Source organism: Hippocampus zosterae, chromosome 7 (genome assembly GCF_025434085.1).
Source record: "Hippocampus zosterae strain Florida chromosome 7, ASM2543408v3, whole genome shotgun sequence".
In the NCBI taxonomy this organism is placed as follows: Eukaryota; Metazoa; Chordata; class Actinopteri; order Syngnathiformes; family Syngnathidae; genus Hippocampus; species Hippocampus zosterae.
In genome coordinates, this window is record NC_067457.1 from 16,646,961 (window position 1) to 16,666,767 (window position 19,807).

General features: G+C 48.0%; 1 protein-coding gene across 2 annotated transcripts; it reads right to left on the reverse strand.

Annotated features, from left to right (window-relative positions):
• Window positions 1-3,178: 3,178 nt before the first annotated feature.
• Window positions 3,179-19,343, reverse strand: LOC127604196 (tyrosine-protein kinase STYK1-like). Of its 2 annotated transcripts, none has more exons than XM_052071197.1 (11): window positions 19,277-19,343; window positions 18,625-18,714; window positions 18,464-18,525; window positions 17,059-17,235; window positions 16,742-16,963; window positions 16,261-16,466; window positions 15,983-16,051; window positions 15,580-15,785; window positions 15,464-15,504; window positions 3,747-3,843; window positions 3,179-3,686 (listed from the first exon to the last, which is right to left on the reverse strand). In XM_052071197.1, exons 3-11 carry the CDS (start codon window positions 18,522-18,524, stop codon window positions 3,491-3,493), a joined length of 1,275 nt encoding a protein of 424 aa, XP_051927157.1. In that variant the 5' UTR covers window position 18,525; window positions 18,625-18,714; window positions 19,277-19,343; the 3' UTR covers window positions 3,179-3,490. The 2 variants fall into 2 exon arrangements, with proteins under 2 accessions (XP_051927157.1, XP_051927158.1); XM_052071198.1 differs by having other exon boundaries at window positions 18,621-18,714; window positions 19,277-19,332.
• Between the last annotated feature and the right edge of the window lie 464 nt (window positions 19,344-19,807).

Here is a 19,807-nt window from a genome sequence, read left to right on the forward strand (position 1 = left end):
GTCAGGGAGTGGAGTTTTTTCGTTTTTTTGTTTTGCTGCCTTACTAAACAGGCAGATTTTCCAAGAATGTTTTTATACAAAGAGTTAGTAATTTTATCCTCACTTATATTTTTAGAAATAGATGGGGGAACAAGGATAAAACGGTTCAGCTCATGGATGAAACTATTTAAAAAATGTTTTGTCAATAATTTTCAACTCTTTTGAAAGTATAAATTTACTCAAGATTTTTAAACACGTATCGTATGTCTTTTTTCTTAGACGAATTTAAATGTCACTTAACTAGATGAGAACTAGAAATGGGCTTTGACATTGTCAGAGCCTGCCAGTTTTCAGCTGATCGATCGGCGCTCAGTCGGCTGCGCTCGGGCGCCCTGGTGGCTGTTCCGATGGTCGACAGCGCCGACCGGTTCCGTCCAGCGTAGCAAAACCACCGGAACCGTCGACGCAACAACGTGCAACCCGCCCGGGAGGACAGACAGAAAGGCGGCGGGCGGGTAGGCAGGAAAACCGGAAACCATGAAGACAGACTCAGTCAGGTGCCAGCGGGAGGAGAAGCGGCGTCGGGAAGGGCGACGAGCCGCAGAGCATCCACTTAAGCCGGTTCGGTGCTGCTTTTGGGGATGCTAGCTTGTTAGAAGCTAACGTTAGCCGAGTGTGGTGATGTTCACTCTTCGCGGAGCGTTTTCCTCTTCGAATACGGAGACGCCACTTTAGACGTCAGCGCGGCCGCCATGTTGTATGTGGCATATTTGTATCGAATCTAATCAAGTCAATTGGCTAAACCTGAGGTGAAAAACGCGAGAGACGATTTGACTTCTATTAAATGTTTACTGGACATGAGAGAAAATATTCGTAGCAGGAACATTGTCGATTTCTAAGTGGAGGTACGAGCCCACCAGTATACATACATACACTCTTGTGATATGATAAGGTTGCAGTCTCAATGGAAGCCAAAGGTACTTGTACCAGGACAATTTTTCAGTCACAAGTGAAGCCTCTAATCCCAAGTGAAACTTCTAGCACCAAGAACATGGTCTAATACCAAGTGAAGGTTCAAGTTCCTGGTATAGGTTCTAGTCTGAAGAGACGCTCTCCCCCTGAAACTCGATCGGCAAATTGGTGCCGTTGTTAAATCCAGCTTCTTTCACCTTAGACAGCTGGCCAAAATAAAACCTTTCCTCTCACATGAACACTTTGAGACAGTAATTCATGCCTTTGTCACATCCCGGCTCGATTACTGCAACGCCCTGTACTTTGGAGTCAGCCAGTCCTCCATCAAGCGCCTTCAGCTGGTACAGAATGCCGCTGCTCGCCTCTTGACTGGTACTCGTAAGAGGGAGCATATAACTCCTACTTTGGCATCCCTTCACTGGCTCCCCATTCATTTTAGAATTATTTTTAAGATCCTCCTCTTTGTTTTCAAATCTCTGAGCTCATACGCCCCTACACCCCTGCCCGGCGCCTCAGGTCTGTGGACCAGTCTTTGCTAGACGTACCAAGAACTAAACTGAGGCTCAGAGGGGATCGAGCCTTTTCTGTTGCTGGTCCATCTCTCTGGAATGACCTCCCACTGAACATTCGGCAAGCCTCCTCGCTGCCCATCTTTAAAGCCCTCCTCAAAACTCACTTGTATTCTTTGGCGTTTGACTCAGCATGACTTAGATTTGCTATTGGTTTTACTGCTTGGTGCTTTCTACCGCCTTATTACTTATTACTTATTACTTATTACTGATTCGTCTTACTGTTTATTGTATATGTTAAATCGCTCCATGTACAGCACTTTGTATGCAGCGATGGCTGTTTGAAAGTGCTCTATAAATACTGTTGACTTGACTTGTTGTTGACTTGACTTGAAAGACTGCTGTAGTCCCAAGTGACGGTTCTAGTCCATATGTGCTTTTACTCAACCGGCGGGTAAGTGAGCTCACGGGGAGTCCAGGGAGAAGTTTCAAGTTCAAAATTCATGGCTTGGTGTTATGTTGCTCCGCATTCGCTTACTAAACTGAATTGATTCAAATGGAAATTTAAGATCCATCGAAAGCCACCTTTGATCTGCACCCATCTATCATGCTGTTCATGTGTGTCTGCCCTCAGTAACCACAGAGATGGACAGCGATTGCCAACAGCAGCAGGGGGCCTTGGCCAAGTAGAGCGCTACAGCTGGGATCAGTCCCCGGCCCGTGGCTCTCAACTCCATGTCGCTGTGTCCAAGGCAGGCGGTCCAGGTGTGTGTGTGCATATGGCGCACAATGCATTGCATCCAACTTACTGCTGCATTACGCCAACCATGTGAGAATTTTTTCATCACTCCCTTCCTGTCTGTAATGTGTCCTGTGAATGACAGGCGGCCAGTCCGTTTTTTTTTATTGATGTGTGGCATTTGATTGACTGGTGACCCGTTCTTTGTGTTCAGGCCCTGCAGGCCTGCGCACACTGCGCAGTACTTCCAGCAGCTGATGTTGCAGCAGCACATCAACAAAGTGCAACTGCACAACATGGCCACCGCAAAACAGTTCAAGGTGCCTCCGTACATGCGTGCGTGCGTGTGTGTTAGTGTCACCGCGCATGTTGGCCTTACTAGGTAGAGAGCTCAACATGTCTGAATTGCAAAAATGAATTGCAAAATATCAAAGCTCCTCTAGTTAAGTTGCGATCAGGAGGGGAGAAAGTCTTGCTGGTTTGTGTCTGCATGACTGTGTTATACTGCCGCCCGGTGGCCTTTATAAAGTCATCCATGGGGTTTTGCAGTGTGCGTTAGCAATAAGCTAATTGGACTTGAGAAAGGTGCCATCCTCTTTCCGCGCTCATATCTCAAAATGTTTGCTCTCTAGTCAAATTAAAAAAAAATGGCCTGAAGAAGTGGACTCATCTCGTAAGGGCACACCTGTTCCAGTAAGAAAAGGCCTTGCACAAATCCGATCTGGTGGTTGTCCGTCTGTTCCTTTCCAAGCGGCAGTTGCTTTGGATGAATCATGTGGACTGTTGACGTTTGTTTCGGAGCGGACCGCCGTGACTTTGAACACTGGACGCTTTTCTCAGCTTGAGCTCAGTGGTCGAGCACCAGGTCTCTCTGGCAAACGTTTTGGGCCTCTCGTGTTTACGGCAGCGTTACGGGCCGCCTTGACTACATCACACACGAACCAAGTCAACATCGTGGACCCACCAAATGCTCGCTTAGTGTATGTTTCAATTTAAACGTCCTGGATTTTTATTTTATTTTTTTGTCAAACGCTCTCTCACGTTACTCTCTCACACACGTCACTATCAAATATGATTCACTCACATGCACACCTGAAACGCTCTCACATGAGTCAAATGCTGTCACAGGCCCAAAAAAACAACAGCAACTGCAATCCTAAAACATCATATTGAAAAGCTCTCATATAATCTAGTATTTGGCTGTTGTATGTGCAGTGGCCAAATACATTTGTACTGTAGCATCATCGGTCCGTGTCCATTTAGCAGCAAAGCGTGCACGCGTGCGGCGCAATCAGAGCACAGCAAAGTTGTAGGCCTCGGCATAGCCCGCTTGGCGCAGGTAGTTCTCCACGTCCAGCGGTACGGCGGACCGGATGTGCGTCCGTCCGTTGGCCGTACTCTCTCCCACACGCAGCTTCTCGAGTAGCCCGGCCACGGTAAGGCGCCGACTCGGGCTCCGCTGGCAACACGACAACATGACGGCGAACCTGCTGGCCCATTCGGAGTCAGTTCGTGTATTAACGCGTTAGCATGTTAGCTGTACCTACAGCGCGCTTGAGCAGGCGGGCGGACGTTGTAGGTCATTCCCTCTCTGGAGGTGCTGCAGGAGGTCCTCCGTTCGCACCTGCGCAAATGGCGGCTCACCTGCATGCAACCACATGTGCACGACTTTGGATAGACTGAAAACATTATTTTATTCCCCTCCCCAGCAAATGCTTTTAAAGAAGCAAAATCCAATTGTATTTTCTTTCTCCTCGAAATCATAAAACATACTGTAACTCTATAAGGCAATATGACATTATTCTTTTAAAATGCTTAAAATGAGAGTGTGTGTGTATTTTGTAAAAAAATACAATTTATCCTCTTCTCATGATTCTTTCTTCATGTGGAAACATTAAAGACGTTGCATTTTTCTCTCTAAAAATAAGATTTTATTCTTTCTGCGCATTCTCCTCTAAAAGGTTTTTAAAAATTACTATTCTCATAATATTGTGATTTTAAAAAATCGTGATGAAAACAAGACATTTGGCACTGAAAAACTGTATTCCCATCTCATCACTCATCAAATAATTTTATTCATATTTTGACATTTGTCAAATTAAAAAAAAATACTTTTGTTCATGTTCCAGTACACTTTTGACCTTCCCAAAGTTCAACATGAATATTTAATTTGAAAACCTTTTACAATAACATACCATATTTTACGTTCAAACATATGACAAAAAAGTCATTTTGAGTCCTGAAAATTTTGATTTCATACTTGTAATATTTTTCTTGAATATAGATCCTACTGAACAAAATAAGACCTAATTGGTCTAATATTAGAGCTTTTAGTCTTGGGGTGGGGGGGAAATGTTTAATTAAAAAAAAAAAATTATATTATTATTTATATATATAATATTCATTAATTTTCCGAACCACTTTTATCCTCACTAGGGTCGCGGGGCGTGCTGGAGCCTATCCCAGCTGTCTTCGGGCAGTAGGCAGGGGACACCCTGAACCGGTTGCCAGTCAATCGCAGGACACACGGAGACGAACAACCATCCACGCTCACAATCACACCTAGGGACAATTTAGAGCGTCCAATAAGCCTACCATGCATGTTTTTTGGAATGTGGGAGGAAACCGGAGCACCCGGAGAAAACCCACGCAGGCCCAGGGAGAACATGCAAGCTCCACACAGGGAGGCCAGACCTCTGCACTGTGAGGTCGATGTGCCAACCACTGGACCACCGGGTCGCCCATAAATGAAAAAAAAAAAAATAAAATATATATACATATATATATATATATATATATATATAGCGGCTGGATAGCTCAGTTGGTAAGGCATCGGTTTGGCATACGGGAGACGGTGGTTCGAATCCCGCTTGGGGCAAAAATGAGCACATAACACCATCCAGTGTGGGTCCTTGGGCAAGATCCTTCACGCTAATGCCTACCTCATACAATGATGAGAGACAATAAAAGGAATGACATGCCGGCTCAGACGTCGCCCGGCCAAACAAGGTCTGCGTCAGGTGCTGGGGAACCAGAGCACCTTGATGAAAAATGGGCTACTGGAACAAAGCGGAGATGGGCGAGATGCGATAACATGGCTCTGTTGGAATGCTACTACTCAAGCAACCCTAGTCAGAGGGGTTACATGCAGAGAATGTGGGCTAAATGGTTACTTCGAAACCCACAGTCACGGTTGACCACGAAACAACTAGTAGCTCAGTGTTCCAACATCCACAAACGGCAACTGCTGTCACAACTTGAGATTGATGAGGTACAACGCAGGTTCCATGGTGAAGGGCCCCAGGCTGCCAGATCAGAGGAAGAGGTCATACAAGAGATTGGGAGGCAAGCCCCAAAGAATGCAGATGATGAGTTTGGGTGGCCAGCCCCAATGAATGAAATGCTGAGCGAGGCAGCAACTTACCTGAAAGCTAAGATCATGGCGAGAATGAAAGCTGGGCAACCTAGAAACCGATTACAACGGCTATGTGAAGTACCATCTGAAAGTCTCATAGAAAGTGTGAATGCAGCACTGAGGGCGATCCCTACCGTAACGATCACAGAAACCAATGAGCTGATATACGCTTCAGCATCAGTGATCTGGAGACTCTGGGCTATAAGAGCAACCATGGAAGCCATGAGATACGTTACCCACCATGGAAAAGACGGTTGGAGGCTAAGATCAAGGCGGCCCGGAAAGATGTGAGTCAATTGACGGAGGCCCAGAGAGGTGTGATGAAAAGGCCGATACCCGAGAGGTACATCCAGATGACCATACCTGAAGCACTCGAAACTGCCAAACAAAGGCTCCAAGCCTTGTCCAGTCGCCTAAAGCGGTACACGAAAGAGAATGAGGCCAGACGAATAAACAGGCTGTTCGCAACACAACCTGCGAAAGTGTACGCTCAGTGGCTGACCCACCAAGACTGGAAACTGAAAGGTACTGGAAAGGCATATGGGAGAAGGAGGTTGCACATAACAGCAGTGCACAATGGCTGGTGACCCTGAGAGAGGAGCACAGCAACCTCCCTGAACAGAACCCAGTTACCATAACAGTTGCAGACATACAGGAAAGAGTCTCAGATATGAAGAACTGGACAGCACCAGGCATGGTCCACACCTACTGGCTAAAGAAACTCACAGCACTCCATGAGTACAAATGAACCAGCTGCTGAGGGATGGGACTCACCCAGAATGGCTAACCAAAGGGCGAACGATCCTGATCATGAAGGATCCCTCGAAGGGTGCAGTCCCATCCAACTATCGGCCAATAACCTGTCTCTCCACAACATGGAAGCTCATGTCAGGCATCATTGCGGCTAAGATAAGTGGACACATGGATCAATACATGAACGAAGCGCAGAAGGGCATTGGTAGAGATACCAGAGGAGCCAAACATCAGCTCCTGGTTGACAGAACAGTCGCACAAGACTGCAGGTCCCGACGTACCAACCTGTGCACAGCTTGGATTGATTACAAGAAAGCCTATGACTCGATGCCACATACATGGATCACTGAATGCTTGGAGTTGTATAAGGTGAACAGGACCATTAGAGCCTTCGTTGCGAACTCGATGAGGATGTGGAAAACCACACTTGAAGCCAATGGCAGGCCACTTACCCAAGTGTCCATCAAATGTGGCATATACCAAGGTGATGCACTCTCCCCACTGCTGTTCTGCATAGGACTGAACCCCCTAAGCCAAGTAATCACCAAGACAGGCTATGGATACCGCCTCCGAAATGGAGCTACAATCAGTCACCTCCTCTACATGGATGACATAAAGCTGTATGCTAAGAGCGAAAGGGACATAGATTCCCTGATCCACACAACCAGGATCTACAGCAGCGACATCGGGATGTCATTCGGGCTTGAGAAATGTAGTCGGATGGTGACTAAGAGAGGAAAGGTAGTCCGCACTGAAGGGGTCTCACTCCCTGAAGGAACAATAGCAGACATTGAGGACAGCTACAAGTACCTTGGTATACCACAAGCCAATGGCAACCTCGAACTGGCAACAAGGAAAGCGGCTACGGCCAAATACCTCCAGCGAGTGAGGCAAGTCCTAAGAAGCCAGCTCAATGGCAAGAATAAGACCCGGGCAATAAACAGCTATGCCCTGCCAGTGATCAGATACCCTGCAGGAATAATAAGGTGGCCAAAGGAAGAGATTCAGACCACGGACGTTAAGACCCGAAAGCTCCTAACCATGCATGGAGGGTTCCATCCCAAATCCAGCACCCTGAGACTGTACGCAAGCCGAAAGGAAGGAGGCCGGGGACTAGTGAGTGTGAGAGCCACTGTCCAGGATGAAACATCCAAGCTCCATGAATACATCAAGGAGAAGGCTCCAACGGATGACGTACTCAGAGAATGTCTCAGACAATGGGGAACAGAAGATGAGGCGCTGGAAGAGGGACCATCATGGGAGGACAAGCCCCTACACGGGATGTACCACCGGACCATAACTGAAGTGGCTGATCTCAAGAAGTCCTATCAGTGGCTAGAGAGGGCTGGCCTGAAGGACAGCACAGAGGCACTCATCCTGGCTGCTCAGGAGCAGGCCTTGAGCACCAGAGCCATCGAGGCCCAGATATACCACACCAGACAAGACCCAAGGTGTAGGTTGTGCAAAGAGGCACCTGAGACGATCCAACACATAACTGCAGGGTGTAAGATGCTGGCAGGGAAAGCCTACATGGAACGCCATAACCAGGTGGCTGGCATAGTCTACCGAAACATCTGTGCGGAGTATGGACTGGAAACCCCAAGGTCAAAATGGGAAACACCTCCGAAGGTGGTGGAGAATGACAGAGCGAAGATCCTGTGGGACTTCCAGATCCAGACTGACAAGATGGTAATGGCGAACCAACCAGATATCGTGATCATAGATAAAGGGCAGCGGAAAGCCGTTGTAGTGGATGTAGCGGTCCCAAGTGATGGAAACATCAGGAAGAAGGAACATGAGAAACTCGAGAAATACCAAGGGCTCAGAGAGGAGCTGGAGAGAGCCTGGAAGGTAAAGGTGACAGTCGTGCCTGTGGTGGTCGGAGCACTCGGGGCAGTGACCCCCAAACTAGATGAGTGGTTGCAACAGATCCCGGGAACAACATCGGACATCTCAGTCCAGAAATGTGCAGTGCTGGGAACAGCAAGGATACTGCGCAGAACCCTCAAGCTTCCTGGCCTCTGGTAGAGGACCCGAGCTGAATGAGGGACGGACACCACCCGAGTGGTGAGATGAGGATTTTTTTTTTTTATATATATTATATATATTAGAGCTGTCAAACGATTAAAATATTTAATCTAATTAAAAATGCAACTGTCATAATTAACTCAAATGAACTAAAAAATTAATTGTGATTACTCACACCTTTTTTATCATCTCTGAATTTCCTTTTACATTTTTAACCTATTTTTCCCCCATTTTAATCCTCTCATCAACATGGAATCATGAATCAGTTTTCTATGTGCCAAATGCAAATATTTACTGAAATAACCATTTCGATTTTCAATTTTACATGAACATTTTTCACTTGGAGCAGTTATTCACACATAATCTTTCACACAATACTACTGTCCATCAACAACAGTGAAAAAAATATTTTGTCACACAACAGCTGCTTTAACAGCTTTTTTAATGAAATCAAAACAGAGCAAGGCAGCGAGGTTCATGGGGAGGACATTGATGCACTCACTGACACCATCACGGATTATATAAACTTCTGTGAGGAGAACACTGTACCCACCAGAACTCTGCGGTGTTTTTCCAACAACAAACCATGGATTAATCCTGACATAAAGACCCTGCTGAAGGAGAAGAAGAGAGCTTTTCGGTCGAGAAACTGAGAGGAGCTGAAGGCCGTGCAGATTCGGCTGAGAAGAAAGATCAGGGAGGGGAAGAAGTTATACAGGATGAAATTGGAGGACCAGTTACAGGCCAGCAATGTCACTGGTGTCTGGAGGGGCCTGAAAACCATCTCAGGCCATGACAGCCCAAAGACAGTGGTCGAGAAGGACAAGGACTGGGCAGATGGACTGAACCATTTTTTCAACCGTTTCGACCAGTCGTCTGTCCCTTCCCCCAACCACAAACTGCAACCTCTCTCACTGAGGACTTCTTCTCCTCCCCCTCCTCTTTCGACCAGCTCTCATCAACCCAGTATGTCACCTGGTTCCTGCCTGTCCGTCACAACAGAGCAGGTAAGGAACCAACTGAGGAAGATGAATGTGAGGAAGGCAGCAGGTCCGGACAAGATCAGTTCCCGGCTCCTCAGGACCTGCTCTGACCAGCTGTGTAACATTGTCCAGCACATCTTCAACCTGAGCCTGAAGCTGGGCAGAGCTCCACAGCTGTGGAAAACTTCGTGCCTGGTCCCAGTGCCCAAGACCCCCCACCCTAAGGAGCTGAACAGCTACAGACCGGTGGCGCTGACGTCTCACCTGATGAAGACGCTGGAGAGACTCATCCTCGCCCACCTTCGACCGCTGGTGAGCCCGTCACTGGACCCGCTGCAGTTTGCCTATCAGCCTGGCATCGGCGTGGAAGACGCCATTATCTACCTCCTCCACTCAGTGCTGTCACACTTGGAGAAGGCTGGGAGCACTGTGAGAATCATGTTCTTTGATTTCTCCAGTGCCTTCAACACCATCCAGCCCAATTTGCTGGGAGGCAAACTGCAGAACGCCGGAGTGGACCACCATCTCACAGCATGGATCATAGATTACCTCACAAATCGGCCGCAGTACGCGAGATTGCAGAGCTGTGAGTCGGACCGGCTTCTCTGCAGCACTGGAGCGCCGCAGGGGACTGTTCTGGCTCCATTCCTGTTCATCCTCTACACCTCGGACTTCAGACATGACACTCTAAACTGCCACCTTCAGAAGTTCTCCGATGACTCTGCGATTGTTGGCCTCATTACAGAAGGGGATGATCGGGAGTACAGGGGACTGACAAAGGACTTTGTGGACTGGTGCCAGCAGAATCTCCTCCAGATCAACCCGAGGAAAACTAAGGAGTTGGTTGTGGATTTCTGCAGGAAAAAGTCCTCACCAGCACCGATGAACATCCAGGGTATGGACATAGAGAGGGTGACCTCCTACAAGTACCTTGGTGTTCTTCTCAACGACAAACTGGACTGGTCCACAAACACGGACACCCTGATTAGGAAAGGACAGAGCCGACTCTTCCTACTCAGGAAACTGAGGTCTTTTGGGGTTCAGGGGTCACTCCTTAAGACGTTCGATAACTCGGTGGTGGCCTCGGCCATCTATTATGGCATTGTCTGCTGGTCAGGCAGCATCTCGGCCCGGGACAGAAAGAGACTGGAGCGACTGGTCAGGAATGCCAGTTCTGTCCTGGGTTGCTCCCTTGACACTCTGGAGGAGGTGGGCAACAGAAGGATGCTAACTAAGCTAAAAGCTATGATGGCCAGTCCCTCCCACCCACTCCAGCCCGCCCTGACAGCACTTGGTAGCTCCTTCAGCCAGAGACTGTTACACCCGCGCTGCAAGAAGGAGAGATACCGACGCTCGTTCCTACCGACTGCTGTCAGGCTGATGAATAAAAAATAACAATCATAATAATAATAATAATAATTAAATGATGTGAAGGTAAATTGTAAATAGTACTGCGATTTATCCATTTGTGTTCATATTGTATTTAATTGAAAGATGTTTGTTGTTGTTTTTTTTTCTCTTCTTCTTTCTACATACATTCTTGCTGCTGGAGGCTGTAAATTTCCCCATTGTGGGACAAATAAAGGATATCTTATCTTATCAATATAACATTATAAAGTGCACATCTAAGGTAAACTAATACTCCGCCTATAGTGGATTTAAACCATGGTTGCATACTTCGTTTTTCTCAAGTTTGCTATGAACACAGCAGTCTGTTTCTGTATGTTTGTTGGAGAATAACGAGACCCCGGACACCAGTGTTCGTTATGTGCCGCTGTATTCAAAACTGCCGGCCGTACAAACATGCGCACGCACTTCCCCCGTGCTGCTGGGGCAAAACATTCTGAAAGAGGGGGGTTTCACTCCCCCTAACACAGTCAGGCTATGTTGATTGTGTTGGTCCTTCTTGCGCGGAAGTCTCTCTACGGTTTTGTGTAGACCTCATTTCGGATGACTACACTTGGTTCGATGACAACACTGGAGACGTTTTATTTTCGCTAGGTCGCTACCACTACAGCGCGCTGTCACTGTCAGATGAACACAGAGAAGCTCAGAACACTGTAACCTTCCACACAAAATAGTTCCAAACAAGTAACAATCGCGTCAGTGGCATAAATCGTGTACCTGTATGATATATATATATAGAGAAGAACAGGTAACTTTGGTCTTGTCAGTGGAGCAATCTGGCAACTTTTTAAAAGTAAACTTTCCATTCATAAACTCTTTAAGTTTCCGTTTTTGGTGTCTCGAGCTGCCGTGACTGATAAAACAGACATGGGCGTGGACGTCTGCAGCGCGCTTGTTGTTTTGTTTCTGGCGTATTTACAGTGCAACGTAACATCCGCTTGTGACGTGTGCCGCGTTAATCTCGTGAGAAAAATTTTAATCCCGTTAAAATTCATTTAAATTAATGCCAATAAAAACGCGCTAAACTGACAGCTCTAATATATATATATATATATAAGCAGCTGGATAGCTCAATTGGTAAGGTGTCGGTTTGGCATACGGGAGACGGTGTTTCGAATCCCGCTTGGGGCAAAAAATGAGCGCATAACACCATCCAGTGTGGGTACTTGGGCAAGATCCTTCATGCTATTGCCTACCTCATACAATGATGAGAGAGAATTAAAAAAAATAACACGCCGGCTCAGACGTCGCCCGGCCAAACAAGGTATGTGTCAGGTGCTGGGGAACCAGAGCACCTTGATGAAAAATGGGCTACTGGAACAAAGCGAGATGCGATAACATGGCTCTGTTGGAATGCTACTACTCAAGCAACCCTAGTCAGAGGGGTTACATGCAGAGAATGTGGGCTAAATGGTTACTTCGAAACCCACATTCACGGTTGACCACGAAAGAACTAGTAGCCCAGTGTTCCAACATCCACAAACGGCAACTGCTGTCACAACTTGAGATTGATGAGGTACAACGCAGGTTCCATGGTGAAGGGCCCCAGGCTGCCAGATCAGAGGAGGAGGTCATACCAGAGATTGGGAGGCAAGCCCCAATGAATGCAGATGATGAGATTGGGAGGCCAGACCCAATGAATGCAATGCTGAGTGAGGCAGCAACTGACCTGAAAGCTAAGATCATGGCCAGAATGAAAGCTGGGCAACCTAGAAACCGATTACAACGGCTAAGTGAAGTACCACCTGAAAGTCTCATGGAAAGTGTGAATGCAGCATTGAGGGCGATCCCTACCGTAACGATCACGGAAACCAATGAGCTGATATACGCTTCAGCATCAGTGATCCTTGAGATGCTTGGCTATAAGAGCCAAGGAACAAAGGCTCCAAGCCTTGTCTAGCCGCCTAAAGCGGTACACGAAAGAGAATGAGGCCAGACGAATAAACAGGCTGTTCGCAACACAACCTGCGAAAATGTACGCTCAGTGGCAGGGTCCTAACAACAGAGCTAACCCACCAAGACTGGAAACTGAAAGGTACTGGAAAGGCATATGGGAGAAGGAGGTTGCATATAACAGCAGTGCACAATGGCTGGTGACCCTGAGAGAGGAGCACAGCAACCTCCCTGAACAGAACCCAGTTACCATAACAGTGGCAGACATACAGGAAAGAGTCTCAGATATGAAGAACTGGACAGCACCAGGCCCGGACATGGTCCACACCTACTGGCTAAAGAAACTCACAGCACTCCATGAACGCCTAGCAGTACAAATGAAACAGCTCCTGAGGGATGGGACTCGCCCAGAATGGCTAACCGAAGGGGGAACGATCCTGATCATGAAGAATCCCTCAAAGGGTGCAGTCCCATCCAACTATCGGCCAATCACCTGTCTCTCCACAACATGGAAGCTCATGTCAGGCATCATTGCGGCTAAGTTAAGTGGACACATGGATCAATACATGAGCAAAGCACAGAAGGGCATTGTTAGAGATACCAGAGGAGCCAAACAACAGCTCCTGGTTGACAGAACAGTCGCACAAGACTGCAGGTCCCGACGTACCAACCTGTGCACAGCCTGGATTGATTACAGGAAAGCCTATGACTCGATGCCACATACATGGATCAATGAATGCCTGGAGTTGTATAAGGTGAACAGGACCCTAAGAGCCTTCGTTGCAAACTCGATGAGGATGTGGAAAACCACACTTGAAGCCAATGGCAAGCTCCTTACCCAAGTGTCCATCAAATGTGGCATATACCAAGGTGATGCACTCTCCCCACTGCTGTTCTGCATGGGACTGAAACCCCCTACGCCAAGTAATCACCAAGACAAGCTATGGATACCGCCTCAGAAATGGAGCTACGATCAGTCACCTCCTCTACATGGATGACATAAAGCTGTATGCTAAGAGCGAAAGGGACATAGACTCCCTGATCCACACAACCAGGATCTACAGCAGCGACATCGGGATGTCATTCGGGCTTGAGAAATGTAGTCGGATGGTGACTGAGAGGAGAGGTAGTCCGCACTGAAGGGCTCTCACTCCCTGAAAGAACAATAGCAGACATTGAGGACAGCTACAAGTACCTTGGTATACCACAAGCCAATGGCAACCTCGAACTGGCAACAAGGAAAGCGGCTACGGCCAAATACCTCTAGCGAGTGAGGCAAGTCTAGGCAAGAATAAGACCCGGGCAATAAACAGCTATGCCCTGCCAGTGATCAGATACCCTGCAGGAATAATAAGGCGGCCAAAGGAAGAGATTCAGACCACGGGCGTTAAGACCCGAAGGCTCCTAACTATGCATGGAGGGCTGGCATTGTCTACCGAAACATCTGTGCGGAGTATGGACTGGAAACCCCAAGGTCAAAATGGGAAACACCAGCGAAGGTGGTGGACAATGACACAGCGAAGATCCTGTGGGACTTCCAGATCCAGACTGACAAGATGGTAATGGCGAACCAACCAGATATCGTGATCATAGATAAAGGGCAGAGGAAAGCCGTTGTAGTGGATGTAGCGGTCCCAAGTGATGGAAACATCAGGAAGAAGGAACATGAGAAACTCGAGAAATACCAAGGGCTCAGAGAGGAGCTGGAGAGAGCCTGGAAGGTAAAGGTGACAGTCGTGCCTGTGGTGGTTGCAACAGATCCCGGGAACAACATCGGACATCTCAGTCCAGAAATGTGCAATGCTGGGAACAGCAAGGATACTGCGCAGAACCCTCAAGCTTCCTGGCCTCTGGTAGAGGACCCGAGCTCAATGAGGGACGGACACCACCCGGGGGGGGGGTGAGACGAGGAATTATTTATATATATATGATTTTTTTTGTATATAAAGATTGTAATTTTTATCTGGTCATATTACAGCTAGAGGTGGTTCGGGTTCGATCGGGTCGGGCTTCTCTCTCGCTGACTTTTTTTTTCTTTTTTTTTCGAGGCCGTCAATAGTTTTGGCCACGAGAAACCGTGGTTCGCAAAAAAACAGAAGTCGCCTCGTCACAACACGTACTGTACTAAACTCTTGCAATGACAATTCAAAGAACTCATTTCTGCCTCTGCCTATGATCCACCCATCATTATTCTTTTTTGTATCTCTGCTTCTCTCTCTGATAGTGCCGCGCTAGATTCTTAAGAACATACTGCTGCGGTGGTTTACGGCCCTATTTTCAACCCGTCAAAATGACGGATGGCCTTAAATTTTCCCCGTCCACTCTTAAAAAAATCCGTCAATGATAGAAAATTGTCGGTTAATGTAACCTCTTCAGAAACGGAAATATAATAGATGTAAATGTCTATACAGTCTTGTTTAACTTAGATTTCGTTCCAAATGACAGGCTTTGTTATCAGAAATCACCCCTCATCCTCTCGAGTCCTCACAAATAAAATATGAAATGTCGGGTTTGTTTCGGGCTCGGGCCTGCAAATCAAGCTAAGTGATCGGGCTCGGGCCGGGTCGGGCTTAAATAACCTCAGGCCGGTTCGGGTCGGGCTCGATTTTTTAGGACCGATCTTAGCTCTATTTACAGCCATTATTCAGAATCTTTATTCCTGTAATGACCTGCTTGAACGTTGCATTTTTTTCCCCTTCTTGTTTCAGTTGGACTTAATTCTGCTTCGGCAACTATTTGTCTGGAAAAAAAAACCGATTGGCTTGCAGTTTGACTGTTGGCTTACCTAACGTGATCATCTCATAGAGCAGGAGCCCGAAGGACCACCTGCCGAAGGAATTTCCAATGTTACTTTGGGGCCGAGTTTGGCAACGTTTGGCGAAGACGACGTCGGCGGCTCACACGTCGGCGCTGGGGCTGAAGTCTCTGCGGGCCAGCACCTCGGGCGCCTGCCACTTCTTCAACTCGGTGGCGTCGACGGCCCCGCTCGATGTTTGGCGGCGGTGGGCGGCGCCCAGACCCCACAGCTTGGCTGTCAGGTCACCACCCACCAGGATGCTGCGCGCGCACACGTTGCCGTGCACGCACCGCCGACTGTGCAGGTACTCCTGAAGCACACATGATGCACTTGATGATGATGAGCATTATGATGATGATTATTATTACTATGATGATCAATCGATGCCTAAAGACAGAGTTGTTGTCATTCATTCAGCTACGCCAAACACTAAAAGTAAGCAGAATATGGGTGAAACTGCATGCTTGCGCTCAAACATTATTCAGCATGAGCAAAATGGGAACCAACCAGCGCCATGGCCACTTGTGTTGCCATGGTGAAGAGCCTCTTCTCTGTCATGTTGCAAGCCGATGCCTCCTTCGCACATGAAACAAAGGACAGCAAAAAAAAGTCCCTTTCATGTCAGTTAGCTTGGAGCTTATCTTGTTTTCAGTCAGTCAATCAGTTTGAGATCTGGCCCTCAGAGGTTAAGAGTACGTAACGGCCTGTCGGGCGAAGTATGACTCGAATTGGAGCATTTACATCATCAGCGGCGTTTGAACGAAACCATGAGCGTGGTTACTGACCGGTTGCCTGCATCTCCACAGGAAGCCCAGCAAGTCTCGATGCCGCATTTCCTCCACCACCATGAGGGTGGGCGGCGCCGGTGAGGGCGCGTTCACCGGCCCAGTCACCACGGTCCCCACGACCGGCAGGAACGGGTGCGGCCCCAAGCCCGACACGAACGAGGCGAAACTCAAGAAGCGCCGCCGCTCCTCGCCGCTGGCCGAATCTGCGGAAGACGTCGCGTCACGCCGTTGTCAGCGCCTGCACTCAAGACTTGAACGACATGCGGTAAGACTGCGCGGGCCATAAGATTGCTTTTAAAACTCATTCACTCCCAAAGACGTTTGTATATGTCTTTTCAGACTTGGTTTAGAATTGGCTGGTACTGAATGAGTTAAGTAAGAGTCGTTAGTTTTCTCTCGCATCAACACCAGGGCATGCATGGACAAACAACCGGTTGGTCTTGAACTTGGTTTTTATGACATACGGTAGCTAACACACCTTTGAGCACCCGAAGCACCACGTCCTTGTTGTCCATTCGTGCCTTGTATAATCGGACGCTCTCATCGCTGGAGACGGGTAGGGTCTGGGACAGTTCGACCACTTGCCCGAAAGTTCCAAGACGCCCCCCGGTGGTGGCCCGCCCATTTGCCGCGCCGCCCGCCCTCTTGTGTACGGCCATGGGCACCTCCTCGTGCTCCAGTGGGTCGATGCCAAGGGGTGCTGGAGCAGACCAGAACACCAAAAAATTTGGGAATGTTCTGCCACTATCGCGGCTTTTCACTTGCATCGCATCCGGAAGGTAGACGTGCATTTACCATCGATGCCTTGCAAGTGCCGTGTTCGCCTGTGCAGCGAGCTGCTGTAGCGCGGCAGAGCGGAGGCGCGCTCGCGGTGACAGTAGGCCAAAACGAACATGACGGTGAGGGTGACCGCTGTGATCAGCAGGAGCACCGTCGGGACCACGATCACATCGAGTCGATATGTCGCCACCGCTGCCCGACAAAACAAAGACCTTCAAAAACATTGCCGCCCTATCGGTAACAGTAGAGCGTTTCTGGGGATGCAATGCCATCGCATGTGGGCAAGGAGAGCAACTGTTTTGAATGACATCACTGGCATCTGCTTTCAAAGCACAGTCAAACCTCGGTTTTCGAACGTCTCTATTCTCGACCAAATCGGTTTTCGACCAAGAGTTTTTTATGCCTTGGAGGACAACCGAATTTCGGTTCTCGAACAAACTGAGCGCACTTGAATGCACCACTTGACTGCTCTTGCCTTCCTTACACGAGGAAGTGACGCTTCCTTGTGTCGCGTTCTTCTGGAACGGATTATGGTCGAAAACAGAGGTATGACTTTACCTGAAGATAAAAAAAATATATACAGTATATATTCAATTCAAACTGGAAAACTCATTTTCGTGAAGGAATTGATGGGAAGAATAAAAAGGATTTGAACCAACAAACTTTTTGAGTGGGGAGAAAAACACTTGAAATAGAAATTGCCTAAAATAGGATTGACTAAAAAAATTGGTGTAATCAACATCATACTAATAATTTTTCCATTACTCAGCCGTACTTAACTCTTTCATTCCACAAGACGTACTTGTACGTCTTTTTAAAATTAGGCCCCGCCTACCAAGGACGTACGTCAGTCTTTTTTTTTTTTGCGTCATAGAGAGGAGGAGAGTCTGATGCAATCTATGAATGAGAATAATCTGTTGCATCGTATATCACGTAAAAAGTGACCAGTAGGTGGCAGTGGTGCCTCATGTGCTTGAAATGCATGCTTTTACAAAAAGCTCTTTTTCTCCGATTTTGCCAAGGTATTACCATTTTCAAGAAACTTGGCCATTTTGTAATGCCGATTGCTGAAGAATGGGAAAAGATAGGAGCATTTTTTTTCTGCTGAAAGAAGATATTCTGTGGGCCTTGCAAGATCAGTCAAAATCCACTAAAACGCTGCGATTGAGGGGGTTGCTCCAGGTGAAAATGGCTGCGATTGACTGAGTTAATGTAAATATCCGACCAGTTCTGAATTATGGTGTCCAATTTGCTCATGTGGTGACGTTCCTATTGAGGGGGCCTTGACGGGCCGTGTCGGAAATGTTTTGCTCTTGGGCAACAGCAGCGAGGCAGATTTGAGAAGCGAGGAGGAAAAGCAGGCAAGATGGAAGGAAGGCAGCGTCGAGGACGCTGAGGCCCTCGACACTCGAGTTCTTACTGCACAAGTCGTCGTCAGGTGCACACGTGCTGCTGCTTGTTGTTGTTGTGTCGTTCGACATGCTGAAATGGGACACACAACCCGTAACGTACTGTAGCTGTTCACGCGTTGTTGTTGCGACATTGTAATTAGCATAGGAAGATAGACAGACAGATACTTACAATAGGCTGAAACTGTTCGGAGTCGCCTTTTCGACGGAATGAAATGAAGATTGATCCAAAAATATCTCCGCCGCTTAAAGTCTGACTGGTCTATTGAGGAAAAAAAAGAGAAACAAATCACACCGGTGCCTCCCACAGAAACACTTGTTGTCATTATTTTTTTTTCCTGTTAGAATAATTGTTTGGTTGCTTGACAGGCTTGACTTCACTGTCTGGCGCAACAACAAAGGGAGCGCACCCCCTTGGGAGATATGTTGCCACACCAGGAAGTTGGTCACATTTTTTGGGGGGGTTGTGCTTTGCCGTGCCCTCATCTTGCCTTTAACCCAGTTGTCAATTGAGAAACAGGTCAGCAACCATATCATCCCATGTGCTATACACACACACAAACACACACACACACTCATAGAGATAATACACAAATAAACATGATATACACGCTTAAAAACACCCTTGGACACTTTCACAGACACACTCACACGCCCGCAACAGAACCAGTTTGCCTCGGTTTTTATGCGTGCTGCTTGCGCAACAGCACCAACAGGTGCGAGCCACTAAACAAAAACTATCGACGCATTGCTGGTGATTGTAAAGCAGCCGTGTTCTGGCGTTGACAGAACAATAAAAATGGGCGCCCCCTTTCCCGCCTTACCTTCACGATCGATCGGGGTACGTTCATGTCATCGTCACCAGAGCTCATGTTCGCGCGTCAGGACGCCCCCATGCGAGTCGCGGCGAAGCGTGTGTGTGTGTGTGTGTATGTGTGTGTTTACGCGTGTGTGCGCGCGGGCGTGTCTCGCGGTCGGTTCGCTTGGCCTCCTCCCACTCCAGCGACACGCCCGCCTGCCAGCCGATGACGTCGTCGGAAGGAGGTGCGCCCCCGAGTGACGTCATCGGCCGAGCGCACACCTTGACATTGATGATGCTGATGATGATGCTGATGATGATGATGCTTGCGTTGCCGCTTAACGACGCTACGTGATGCTTAGTGCATGAATCGGCACGGTGGCGTTCGGCGACAGTTGCGGCATCCAAAAAAGGAACTTTCAAGCGAAAGCACACCCTCAAATAGTCCACACTTCGACGGGGTGGCGGCAGGATTTTAAACCCAAATCATCACGGTTGCCGATGGCTGATGGCCGGTGTGCCTGAGAGGGCGTGTGGCCCTTGTGCGTCACTCGGT

Excerpts from the sequence above, each read along its gene's own strand:
- LOC127604196 (XM_052071197.1), bottom strand. The coding sequence starts at position 18,524 with ATGTCGAACGACACAACAACAACAAGCAGCAGCACGTGTGCACCTGAC. Across the intron at positions 17,236-18,463 it reads ACCTGACGACGACTTGTGCA|CGGTGGCGACATATCGACTC; the intron begins GTAAGAACTCGA and ends TTTGTCGGGCAG. Across the intron at positions 16,052-16,260 it reads TGTGGAGATGCAGGCAACCG|GAGGCATCGGCTTGCAACAT; the intron begins GTCAGTAACCAC and ends TCATGTGCGAAG.